Consider the following 13,962-nt stretch of genomic DNA (forward strand, 5'->3'; position numbering starts at 1 on the left):
ACCCCACATTTGGATGACCACTAGATGGCAGCAAAGAAAGGATGTGTAGCTGCCCTCTGGTGGTCACTCTAGCAAGTATGAACTAAGACTGTCTCCTCTGTGCCCCCAATGGGTTGCCATAGATAAATGACTAGATTCCTTTGGGCCACCCATCAGCCATGTAGAAGATCAAACTTGGTTTGTTTCCAAAAAATAAATAAATAAAAAAAAATTGAAAGACTGACTGGAATCTCCTGTGTTGACAAGTCCCAAAGCAACTCTTTACTCTTCCTTGACTATATTTTTTCCCCCAGCAGTTTTTCTGGGAATAAAGCAATTCTCTAAGAATTGTTCTTCAAAAAAATAAATAAATAAATCTGATATTATTTAACAATTTATCCAGCAAACTTGTGGGGATGCAAGGCAATTCAGCATCTGGGAGAGCCTGGAAGCATTCACAAGACTATATTTGTAAGGGTGGGGGGTGGAAGGGAAATATCTATTTTTTAAACGAGGAGAAATTCTTCAGAAGAAAAAAAGGCGGACAGACAATTTTAGAGGGACAATGACTTTTTGGGGATAAGGTATTAAACAAGTATCAGAGGCAGAAGCATCATTCTGTCTACCATTTGGCAAACCTGGCCCTCGACCTAAATTTACTATTATTCTGGGTCTTTTGTGGAAAGGACATCAGAAAATTCAACAACTACTGGCAGAGGATATTTATAAAAAAATCACGTAAAGTGATGTTATTCAAACTTGACCACTTTTAAGTTGTATGGATTTCATCTCCCAGAATTCCCCAGCTAGCATGTAAGAAGGTGATAAAGGAAAGAAATAAGAACATCTAAAAATGCATTCCAGGCTTGCTTTGGTTCAGATCTATGTTTCCACACGATGAAGTCCCCGATTTCCTTTTGAATAACAACCCGAAATAGAGAAAGAGGGGGAAAAAAAATAGGACAATTGAGAATTGGATCGTTTTGCCTTTGATGGTGGCTTTTTTAGCATTAAATTGGAACGAATGGTGAGGCAGGCCCTAAAATTGACAAAAGCGGTTGAGTTGGAAATGGTTTAAAAGGAGAGAGGTGGAAGGATCTCAGAAAGCCTGAGAAAAGTAGAAGGACAAATCAGGGCAGGATGACCTAACTGCAGTTGTCCCCTCAAAACCTTGGGTGTCTTAGGCTGCCTCAGGTTCCCCTAAAGATGTTTTCACCCGTTTTTATGTGACAAAAGTATATTATATTGTACATATAATATACATGTTTTCCCCAAAATAAGACATCCCCTGATAATAAGCCCAATCAGGCTTTTGAGAGCATGGCAATAAGGCCAAGCCCTTATTTCAGGGTTCAAAAAAATATAAGACAAGGTCTTATTTTCGGGGAAACATGATAGATAGATAGATAGATAGATAGATAGATAGATAGATAGATAGATAGATAGATAGATATAGATGACAGATGGATGGATTAATGGATATAGATATAGATGAGAGAGAGATGATGATGGACGGATGGACGTACAGACAGATAGATGACAGATGGATGGATTGATGGTTAGATAGATGATAGATAGATAGATAGATAGATAGATAGATAGATAGATACCCTGTTTCCCCCAAAATAAGACATCCCCTGATAATAAGCCCAATCGGGCTTTTGAGAGCATGGCAATAAGGCCAAGCCCTTATTTCAGGGTTCAAAAAAATATAAGACAGGGTCTTATTTTCGGGGAAACACGGTAGATAGATAGATAGATAGATAGATAGATAGATAGATAGATAGATAGATATAGAGGACAGATGGATGGATTAATGGATATAGATATAGATGAGAGAGAGATGATGATGGACGGATGGATGTACAGACAGATAGATGACGGATGAATTGATGGATAGATAGATGATAGATAGATGATAGATAGATAGATAGATAGATACCCTGTTTTTCCCAAAATAAGACATCCCCTGATAATAAGCCCAATCAGGCTTTTGAGCACATAGGCAATAAGGCCAAGCGCTTATTTCAGGGTTCAAAAAAAATATAAGACAGGGTCTTATTTTTGGGGAAACACGGTAGGTAGTCCTTGACTGACAACCACAATGGAGCCCTGAATTTCTTAAACGAGCTTTGCCCCCTTTTACGACCTTCCTTGCCACACTTCTTAAGCGAATCACTGCCATTGTTATATACCCAACATGGTTCTTAAGTGAATCCCCATTGGCTTTGCTTGTCCAGATGTGTATGTCACATGACCCCCCCCTCCCAGGGACACTGCAACCGCCATAAAGATGAGCCAGTTGCCAAGCGTAACAAATTTTGATCACGTGACCATGGGGATGCCGCAATGGTCGTTAAGTATGAAAAAACGGTCATTTTTTTCAGTACCGTTGTAATTTCAATGAATGGTTGTAGGTCGAGAATTACCTGTACATACAAATACATACATTGTATTCATAGAAATAAATTCTGATGGGATTTTATTCGGGTCCTTTCCATTTCTTTAGTCATTTTTGGGGTAAGGCTCCTGATCAGAGGTGGGCTTCATATAATTTAACAACTGGTTCGCCCAGCACCAAAAATGTGAGTGCATGCCTTCCAAACATGCGCTTTGCTCTTGCACACGACTTGCATGCATGCGCTCGACTTAGAAAACATGGCTAAATAGAACAGCATAGCGCCGCAGGATGCTATTACCGGTTCGCCCGAACCGGTCTGATCTGGCCCGAACCGGCTGAATCCCAGCTCCTGATGTATCATCCAAAGTAGCCCTAAAATTATTAGCATGAGCGTCTAGATTTTATAGATGACCGTATAGCTAAATAAATAACCACACTACCTTCTGAAGGAACGTTCCCCGATAACTTTAAATAAGCAATACGCCGTATTTATTTTCCAAAAATGCATTTGCAAATGAAAAAAAAAAAGCACTTCTCTCATCTATATCAGCCCACTCCCAGTTTTATTTCTCTTATTAAATGAATTTCGGGTACTAAGACCAAAACGCATTCTTTATCTCACTGACTCTCTTTCAAATACAGGTCATCCTTGACTTAATAACCACAATCAAAACGCAAAATTGCGTTCACAAGTCATTGGAGTTGTTAAGTCGTTCGCCACGTGGCCTGACTTGATTATAAAAGATTTTTAATTCTTTAATATCTTTTAGTATTTTATATATTCAAATTTAAAATTGGTTTTAAAATTGGTTTGGGGTTTTAATTTGTCTGGGCCAAAACTATTTAATTTGATTTTAATTCTATTTTTAAATTTTGTATGTATGTATTTTATTGTTTGGCTGTGCACCGCCCTGAGTCCTTCGGGAGTAGGGCGGTATAGAAACCAAATCAAATCAATAAATAAAATAAATAAATAAATTTCATGTCTATTTTTCTTAACGGTTGTTAAGTCAGTCTCCATGGTGGTGTGGCAAATCACATGATTCTTAAGCAAACCATGTGGTCCTTAAACAAATTTGGCATCTCCAATGGGCATACCAAGAATTTGGTCATCTTTTCATTGAGCAGAGATGATGTTGGGGTAGCAGAAAGTCTGATAACTCTGGAGATTCACAGTCATCCAGATCAGGGTGCTTTTTCCAAAAGGCAACTGGACTTCCTTTGGTTTCTTCTTTGAAAACATTTCGCTTCTCATCCAAGAAGCTTCTTCAGTTCTTCTGTTAGAATTCAAGAAGCTTCTTGGATTAAAAACAAACATTTTCCAAAAGAAAACCAAGGAAGTCCAGTTGCCTTTTGGAAAAAGTACTTTTGGGACAGAAACTGTGCTGTTCTTTTTTATTCCACCTTATTATCTCAAGCTATTTTTCTCTTCATTTTCTCTTTGGATTGCTTCCTTGTGATGTGTGTCCATTCCAAAGTGGCTTTTTGGAGGAAAACAGTGATCAGGTTTCTAGTCTTTCCGAAGCGGTTAACTGAGGAAATTAATTGCAAAAGCTTCTGGAGGTGACCCCATTCCCAAATTGCTTTCCCAAACAAGTTTTCCAAAATTCACTGAAGGTGCGACGTGCCCAGCTCCAATGGAGTTTAGCCCACTGAAATTGCTGCTGAGCGAGACGCGCTCTGAAGGCATTGGGATGTGGGAAAAAAAATTCCAAACCAAACAGATTTTCTTGACATTGCTTTGAGTTTGTAAGCCATGTAAACCAATTGTACAAAAAATTAGAAGGAGGGATCTTACAGACCTAGGAGTTTGAAGGTGTTGTGGATAGAGTTGCAACTCTACCGTTTTTTTGGGGAGGTGGGGTGTGACAGCACCAATGAGATCAGCAGGGCTTATTTCGGAGCAGATATGTATAAAACTGCACCATTAAGACATCGAGAAATGAATTAGAAAGTCCCTGATTTCTGTTTGGTCTTTACCTGAAGAGAGGGACTATATAGCTCAGCAGGAGAAAACACGTGCAGAAGATCTCCGAGGCAGGCCCTGAGCATATACTTCCAAAGCAAGCAAGCAAGCAAGCAAGGGAAGCAAAGGATGGAAAGTACCGTTCTCTGATGGGACTACGTCAACTCGCCACAGCCAACTCTCCACGGGATAATACGCCGTGACCCAACTTGCCATGGGACAAGAGTTACACTATCATCAGAGATATAGTGGAATAGCAAGAGCAAGAGCCCTTAGACTTATATACTGCTTCACAGGGCTTTACAGCCCTCTCTAAGCGATTTACAGAGTCAGCCTGTTGCCCCCCCACAACAATCTGGGTCCTCATTTTAATGACCTCGGAAGGACGGAAGGTTGAGTCAACCTTGAGCCTGGTGAGAATCGAACTGCCAAATTGCAGGCAGCCAGCAGTCAGCAGAAGTCACCTGCAGTACTGCATTCTAACCACTGCGCCACCGCGGCTCTTGATGAATAGAATCATCAAGGAAAGGGTGACAAAAGAAGGACAAAATGAAATGTGAATGAGAAACATTAAAATGATCCTTAAAACAATTCTAAACAATTAAATTGATTTGTTGTATTGTCCCGCAGCGGAATCGTCCTGCCGTGAGTTCGCCATGGTGAACAGCGAATTGGCTGTGGCGGCTTGTCCCATTAAAAGCCACCACCAGCAAAGCAACCCAATGCTCTTTAGATGCTTCAGATCTTGGTTTCCATCATTTTAAGCCATGATGACTAGAACAAACAGATGTTGTAGTCCAAAGCTTCAGAGAGGCACCAAATTGGGCAAGGTCAAAGCAGACGGTTAGGAATGAGATGTAGGGAGCAACCAATCTGGGGTCATTTTCTATATTCTTTCTTTGAACTTCCCATTTGCCTGAGGCTCGATCAGTTGATCTCTGCCTTCCTCCACTCTTTTCCACCATACACCATTGACCCAACCAGGAAGTTTTTGCAACAGCAATGACATAATGAGAGCGAAGCACCCATAACACAATATCAAGCAAAACGTTAGCTGTTATAATTGGAAGAGATGGAGAAACCTTTGACACGTTGGAGGAAACCAACAGAGACCCATAAGAAATCTATGAACGGCAGTGGTGAAATCCAAAGTTTTTTACTACCAGTTCTATGGGCATGACTTGGTGTGTGTGATGTGGCTTGGTAGGCGTGGCAGGGGAAGGATGCAAAATCTCCACTCCCAACCCACTCCAGGGGAAGGATACTGCAAAATCTCCATTCCCACCCCACTCCAGGGGAAGGATATTTCAAAATCTCCATTTTCACCCCACTCTGGGGCCAGCCAGAAGTGGTATTTGCCGGTTCTCTGAACTGCTCAAAATTTCCGCTACCGGTTCTCCAGAACCTGTCAGAATCTGCTGGATTTCACCCCGATGAACGGGATAGAAACAGCATAGAAAAAGCTATTGTAGGAGAGGATTGCCACTGAGTGCCTGATCCAGAAGAAGCTCCCTCCAACCTTTGATCCTGTGAGAGATCACGTTTTTTAGGGTAGGTTGGCAGGTGCCTCTTTCAGATGGGCTTTGCAAACTTCAAAATCGGGAGGCTGCTGCTGTTTACAAAGCTCTCTTGAATGAATGAGGCTCAGAAATGAACGCCACGAACTTCAGACCAGGATGAAGCTTAGAAAGTTCCAACGTTCTTCCCTAACTAGGATTAAGCCGAGGCTGCTGGGTCTTCAAAATGAGATTCATCTTTATGACAAACATGGCTGATTGTCAACTATTTTCATCTTCTCCTCAGTCTTTTGAATGTGGTACTCAGCCAGGGATGGGCTGCTGGGGGTTCGCAGAGGTTCGGGAGAACCTCTAGCTAACATTCTGTGTAGTTCAGAGAACCGCCAAATCCCACTCCTGCCTGGCTCCACCCACCCCACCCCTCCCAGGAGTCCCCATGCAACCTGTTTTGGATGCAGGTAAGTGCAGGGCACATGCGGAGGCTCGGGGAGGGTGAAAAATGGACCTATCAGAAGTTTGGGAAGGCTGGAAATGGGTCCGTTTGCGGCCTCCAGAGGTCCTCCGGAGCTTGGGGAGGCCATTTTTGCCCTCCCGGAGGCTTGAGAAAAGCCTCCAGAGCCTGGGGAGGGCAAAAACATCCCCCCCAGCTGTGGTGCAGGAAGCTGCCTAGGCCACACCCACCATGGCTACGCCCACCCAGCAACTGGGCAGAGAATCCCTTGCTAAAATTTTTGAAGCCCACCGCTGTCCTCAGCCCATGTTCCTCACCAGCCCTCCACTCTCAAAACCACCCTTCCATTTCTCTCATGGTTTCCTCAAGGTGCCAAAGAAGTGATGAAACTGAGAATAACATTCTCTCTCATTCTCTCCCTCACCAGCCCATCTTCGCAAGGATGTAAAACAGTTGGATCGGAAACGACTAGCAACGAGCATCGGTTTAATGTCAGCAAAACACAATTCTTTGGCAGCCAACCAATCGGGACTTCTACTTCCAGCTCCTCCCCCTACTGGGGAGGGGGGGCAGGAAGCGGGATTAAGAATCAGACAGAGTATGGCGGAAACAGTGAGTAGCCCTACGTAAGAAGGCTTAGGAACTGTCCATTGGTGCCAATGGTTCCAACTCCTAATAGCAAAGCATTATCCATTAGGGAAGTTAAATTTCAGTTTAGGGAAAATCAAATTATTCGCTGTTAGGCATTATCCAGATGACCATTATCTGGCCATAACAGATACAGGAGGAAGTCCTCGACTTATGACCACACTTGGGCACCAGAATTTCCAGATGGTTTTAAAGTGAGTCGCGCTTGGCTTTACAACTTTTTTTTTTTGCAGTGGTTGTTAAAGGAATCTCCGCAATTATTAAGTGAGCCATGTGGTTTTTAAGCAAATTTGGCTTCCTTCATTGAGTTTGCTTATGGAAACCCGGCTGGGAAGGTCACCGATGGTGAACACAAGATCCTGGGGGGGAGACTCTGTAGTAAATACATGCCAAGTGTATTTATTTTGATCCTGTGAATTTTTGATCCCGTGACACATGGGTGCTCAACGGTCATAAGTGCGAGGACTGGTTGTAAGCCACTTTCTTTCAGGGCCCTTGGAACTTTGAAGGGCTGCTAAGCAAAAGGTTTTAAGTCAAGGTCTACCTATAGATGCCACTCAGTGGTCATAAGGATTTTTGCAGCTTAGATCTGGTAAAATACTAGATCAGGCCCACTAGAGAACAAAAGAAGACAAGATAGGAAATAAAAGAGAAATACAATGTAATCCATGTTCCAAGATGGTCTTTCTGAAGGAGAAATCTTGCTGGTCAAGACATTATAAATGCACAGTGATTGTAGAAATACGAGACCACCGAAATCAGGAATCCAAAAGACACCCTTGCCTTTTCCATTGGTTTGTTCAACTTTGGTGTCACCCATCCAAGCAGTCCCTTCACATCCCCCGCTGTTTCTGTGGGTCTATTTACATGAACAAACACATTGAAATAACTATATTTTAAAACAATTGTGTGTGGTTGTTTTTTTTTACATACAGCCTTCTTTTAAGGGGAAGTGATCACAGGTTATATTCTCCAACCTGCGTGTCCCTTTCTTCCCCTTGAGATCTGCAAAAAACAATCAGCACAGAGAGAGAAAGAGAGAAAGAGGGAGGGAGGGGGGGAGGGAGAAGAAGGAAGGAAGGAAGGAGGGAGGGAGGGAGGGAAGGAAGAAGGGAAGGAGGGAGGGAGGGAGGGAGGGAGGGAGGGAGGGAGGGAGGGAAGGAAGGAAGGAAGGAAGGAAGGAAGGAAGGAAGGAAGGAAGGAAGGAAGATTTGGTGAGAACCAGGAAGGAAGGAAGGAAGGAGGGAGGGAGGGAGGGAGGGAGGGAGGGAAGGAAGGAAGGAAGGAAGGAAGGAAGGAAGGAAGGAAGGAAGGAAGGAAGGAAGAAGGAAGGAAGGATGAATGGATTTGGTGAGAACCAGGAAGGAAGGAAGATTTGGTGAGAACCAGGAAGGAAGGAAGGAAGGAAGGAAGGAAGGAAGGAAGGAAGGAAGGAAGGAAGGAAGGAAGGAAAAGAGAAATATTCAAAACAGACTTAAACAAGTCTTAAAGGAACATAAACAGCAACAACAGAACACCCCGAAAATCAGAAGGCAGGGAAAGTCAGTTTTCAACAGGAGAAGTGACCAGGAAGGAATGACAGTTCCAGGCTTTGCAAAAAAAAAAAAAAAAGACATTATAAAGGTGACGTTAGTGTATTCTCAGCTAAAAAAAAAAGAAAAAGAAACAGAAGAGAACAGAAGCCTTAGAGGTGAGGGAAGCATCTGAAATCGGTACGGATTTCACTTAAAAACAAGACAGTCATCAAACATTAATAATACGGTAAAGGCACCACCCACGCTTACAGTAGTTATCGTCAGTCCCAAAGTAATTGAAAACTGGGAATAATTAACTAGGTTAAGAAAGAAAAAAAAATACGCCAAGCAGGCTGGAGAGAAAATAACTTGAGTGCTGTGGGATGAAGGGATTTAGGAGAGGATAAGGAGTTTCTGACCATGTCACTCGTGGCCCGTACAGATGACGTAAGACTGAAAAACTCCGAGCTTTGCAATCGATGAGAAAGTCTCCATAATTCAATTGAATGGTAACAGTCTTGTAGGATTGGCGCAAGAGTCAATGCTCTTCCTTAACGCGAGATGTGTGATCTCCATGTATTTTTTTTTTTGCTTGCTTGCTTGTTTTGTTAAGCGGTGGTACCTACCCCCCCCAAAAAAACAGCCCCCCCAAAAAAACCCCTGCAGACGCCCATCAGGATTATGCCCTTTTCGGTCTCTGCTCTCGGTTTCAGCCTTCTGCGGTTCACAGATTGAGTGACTACTAGAGAACATTCTGAAAATTTGTAGCAAAAAATAATAATCATCATCATCAACAGCATCATCACAGGAATAATCATCCTGATTGTATCAAAGTTTTTCCCTTCCTCTCCTGGAAGGTGGGAAAGAGTCCTCAAGCCACTGGACGGCGGTCTCTAAATTGTGCTACTTTCTCATCATGGATCTCAGTTTGGAGAGGAGGAAGGGGATTCAGTCGGAAGGAGTCAGTTTCCCAGGTGGAATAGAAAAGTCTAAGCAAACGTCGGAAATATTGCTATATCGCGCTGACCCAGTCTTGGACAGGTGCTTCCCTTGGAAGAGATAGCTCCGTCTCTCTTCAGCCAGGGATGTTTGGACTTTCCTGGCTTCAAGTGAAACCTGGGTTTCTTCGTTTGTTTCCACGGTTGTCCTCTTGACACATCTTTGCTTTGTTTTTCATTCTTTCTTTTTTTAAAAAAAAAAAAACAAAAAACAAAGGTGCCCCGAAGGGAACTTCCTCTCAAACAGTCACTTCTGTCTTGCTGTTAGTGATGAAATATGGCTGTGTGGGTAAATAATGCTGGCTCCTTGTGGTCAAGGGGTCCCTGGCGGCGGGGTCTCCCATGAAGTTCCTCCCTTTGGCTGCGTAGGCTTGCCTTCGAAGGGACTGGTCGCTGGGATCCCAGGTCTTGTAAGCCAAGGGATGCATATGCGGCTTGGCGACTTTGGATTTCTGTCCGTTTTGTTTCATGGTGCCCCCTTCCAAGATATACGGTCGGTCTTCCTCCACGTGTACCGGGTGCAAGGGGAGACTCCCTTTGGCAGCCAGCTCGGCCAGGTGACGCCGTTTGGAGTAGAAATCTTCGTTACTTTTGTCTGCTAGTTTTGAAAGAAGGAGAGAGAGAAAGAGAAAGAGAGAGAGAGAGAGAGAGAAAATAAGGGAGGGTTAGCCTGGAGGTAGGAAACGAAGGTTTTTAAAATAAAACATACCATTGCCAGACTGCAACGTATAAATAGATGCAGTGGTGTGGGCTAAAATTAAGATCCCCTTCCAGATGGAGATAACAGCCGGATCATAAATAGGATTTGTAAGAAATTACAAGCCTTCTTCCCTATAGAGAGACCAAAGGAATGTTAGCAGTAGAGAGCATTGTAAACTCCTGGCAGCTAGTCAAGAATTCATATGTAGCTATTGGAGGCTTATCTTCCACACATGGAGAGAGAGAGAGAGAGAGAGAGAGAGAGACAGAGACAGAGAGACAGAGAGAGACAGACAGACAGAGAGAGAGACAGAGAGAGACAGAGAGAGAAAGAAAGACAGAGACACAGAGAGAAGACAGACAGACACACACACACACAGAGACAGAGAGAGACAGAGACACACACAGAGACAGAGAGAGACAGAGACACACACACAGAGACAGAGAGACAGAGAGAGACAGAGAGACAGAGACAGAGAGACAGAAACAGAGACACAGAGAGAAGACACACATACACTCAGAGAGAGAGAGAGAGAGAGAGAGAGAGAGAGAGAGAGAGAGAGAGAGAGACAGCGAGAGACAGCGAGAGACAGAGAGAATACAAGAATGTCTGCATATCCAAGATTGCAGATTGCAGATTTATCCCTTATGCACGTGCACAAAAATGTAGTAGAGCTTGGACCACAACTCTTGCAGATTTTGACACAACCGAAAAGTCACCAATAGCCAAACCACTGTTTTTTGTCCAATGTTGGCATTGGATTTACCCCTTATTGAGGACTTATTCAGGAGAGAGAGGGAGGGAGGGAGGATGAGCAATTGTTCTCAGTGGTTCTACTCTCTCATTTATCTGTGCAAATGAAAGACTAAATCGACCACACCGCACTGCTTCTAGGTGGCCCCATATCTCTGGAGCTTTGCTTTTGAAGAAGTCCATCACCAGACTAGCTCTAGACATTCTCAACATTTCTCAGAAGGTCGCAGGGAGCAATGCTGCTTCATCCTATGGTGGGGAATTAAAAAAAATAAAAATAAAAGCCAAGATCCAATTCCCTTGCACATCACTGCAGGCAAACAAGTCAGAGATGAACAAAATAGGCCATTTAGAGGATTCCGCATCCAAGGTCTCCATCCTGTATCCAGGATCAAAGTTGGAACTACTAAACCTGAATGTTTATCATATGCCTATTTTTTTTTTTTTGGCCCAACAATGTTTACTGAGGGGTCTTGCGGTCAATAGGGAACCACTTTCTAATTCTTGGATTGAAGTGGAGTTGAGATGGACCTTTGTGAAGCACAAAAGATGCTAAAACCTTTCAATGCTCCCAGTTATCTGGAAAGGGAGTTTAAATAACAGAATAACAGAATTGGAAGGGACCTTAGAGGTCTTCTAGTCCAACCCTGCTCAAACAGGAGACCCTATACCAGTGATGGCTAACCTTTTTGCTGTTGCGTGCCAAAAATGGGGGGAGTGCAGGGGGGCACACACACATGTGCCCACACCCATAATTCAATGCCCCCCCAGCGCTACGCCCCCCCCCATGCATGCACATGTGACCCCACTGCGCTCCCCCTGCTTTTGGCATGCGACGGCAAAAAGGTTACCGTTGTGGTTTTCTTGGAGTCCGGGGAGGGCAAAAACAGCCTTCCCCAACCCCCCAGAGGTGGAAGTGGCTCGTTTCCCAACTTCCGGTGGGACAGCAAAGCCCGAAAATCAGCTGGCTGGCACGCACATGCGCACTGGAGCTGAGCTAGGGCAATGCTCGCGCGCCCACAGATATGGCGCCACCTGCCACCTGTGGCACGCGTGCCATAGGTTCGCCATCGCGGCCCTATACTATTCCAAAAAAATGGTTGTGCAATCTCTTCTTAAAAACCTCCAGTGTTGGAGCATAAACAACCTCTGGAGGCAAATTGTTCCACCTGGTTAATTGTTCTCACTGTCAGGAAATTCCTCCTTAGTTCCAGGTTGCTTCTCTCCTTGATGAGTTTCCATCCATCGCTTCTTGTCCTGCCTTCTGGTGCTTTGGAGAAAAGGTTGACCCCGCCCCGCTCCCCGCTTCCTTGTGGCCGCCCCTCAAATATTGGAACACTGCTATCATGCAGCGTTCTAAATCTTCCTGTAGTAGTTTTAATACTGAGAATCTCTGGTGCTCAAAGGCTGTTCCTATGGATAACTACTTAAGGGTTTTTATCCTATGTCCAGGCTCAAGCTTGGAACGAACCAATCCTATTTTTCATATGCTATTTTCCTGCCCAGCAGTGGCAGGAAAGGTGAAGGGTCTTGCAATCGATGGAGACCTCGCTTTCTAATGAGTGAACTAAAGGGGAGATGAGATGAGATGAGATGAGATGAGATGAGATGCTACTTGGACCTTTGCGAAGCACAAAAGACGATAGAACGTTTCAATGCTTCCAGTTACCTGGAAAAGGACCGTAAAGCATCGACGTAATAGTTTTAACACCGAGCATGATCTCTGGATGCTCAAAGGCTCCTCAAACAGAAAAGTGGAAGGAGTGAACGAGTTCTATATACAACGGATGGGTCCTGGGATCAGCGTGAGCTCCATCTGCAGCTCTGATATGTTGGCCTTTACTAGGCAAGGAACGAGGGCATGTAGCTGTTTAACAGCCTCCTACTTGGGGGTTTCTTTTTTGGAACCATAATGCATGTCTTCTTCAGAGAGATGCTTCTTCTTCTTCTTCTTCTTCTTCTTCTTCTTCTTCTTCTTCTTCTTCTTCTTCTTCTTCTTCTTCTTCTTCTTCTTCTTCTTCTTCTTCTTCTTCTTCTTCTTCTTCTTCCTCCTCCTCCTCCTCCCATCCTTCTCCTTCTCCTTCCTCCTCCCCCTCCCCCTCTTCTTCTTCTTCCTCCTCCTCTTCCCATTCTTCTCCTTCTCCTTGTTCTTCTTCCTCCTCCTCCTTCTCCTCTCCTCCTCCTCCTCTTCTTCCTCCACCTCTTCTTCCTCTTCTTCCTCCTCCTCCTCCCGTTCTCCTCCTTCTCCTCCTCCTCTTCTGCTCTTCCTCCCCTCCTCCCCTCCTTCTCTTCTTCTTCTTCCTCCTCTTCTTCCTCCTCCTCCCATTATTGTTCTTCTTCCTCCTCCTCCTCCCATTCTTCTTCTCCTTCTGCTTCTCCTTCTCTTTCTCCTTCTCCTTCTTCCTCTTCTTCTTCTTCCTCTTCTTCCTCCTCCTCTTCCATCTACTCCTCCTTGTCTTCTCCTTCATCATCTCCTCCTTCCTCCTCCTCCTCCTCCTCTTCTTCCCCTCCTCCTCCTGGTGAATTTAAATTGCTTCTGAAAGAGCCCATGTTGTCAAATTATACTCTACATGCTTTACCTGCCTCCATCTGTCTCCTTGTTAATTGGCATCTTCGTGCTTTTATATAACATGCAGGTGCTGTTAAAAGGATGTCTTCCTTTTTAATTAAAACATGGAATGCAGCTAATGGCTTGTTCCCATTTCAGACTAGGATCTGAGATCAGAAGAAAGCACCCTTCAAATGCCTCCTCTTAGAGAGATCAGGAACTGATTAACCAGGCACTTTGTGTGGGCTAATCTCGTTCTCTTTGTGCCATGTTTGCAACTCGGATGCTGCTGTGATGGTTGTCGTCCTTATTTTCAGTCGTGCCACGTGCAAATGGAAAAACCTTGTAATGATGCAAGAGGAACTGCCTTGGCTAGCCCGAATATCCCCTGACAAAGAATGCGGAATCATTTCAAAATGCAGCAATATATCCTGAATTTTTGCTGAAAAGGCAGTTCTAAGTGACAATAGCCAGGCCTCTATTTTAT

The 13,962-nt window shown here is 44.1% G+C and overlaps 1 protein-coding gene across 1 annotated transcript in view; it reads right to left on the minus strand.

The window, feature by feature from the left end:
- Positions 1-8,113: 8,113 nt before the first annotated feature.
- Positions 8,114-13,962, minus strand: part of SHISA9 (shisa family member 9) — a 233,236-nt gene continuing 227,387 nt past the window's right edge. Inside the window, exon 4 of the mRNA XM_087878407.1 lies at positions 8,114-10,072. Coding sequence (XP_087734533.1) covers positions 9,714-10,072 — 359 coding nt within the window. The 3' untranslated portion in view covers positions 8,114-9,713. The remainder of the gene's footprint in view (positions 10,073-13,962) is intronic.

Source organism: Pantherophis guttatus, chromosome 14 (assembly GCF_059756535.1).
Source record: "Pantherophis guttatus breed Tessera chromosome 14, ASM5975653v1, whole genome shotgun sequence".
Taxonomy (NCBI): Eukaryota; Metazoa; Chordata; class Lepidosauria; order Squamata; family Colubridae; genus Pantherophis; species Pantherophis guttatus.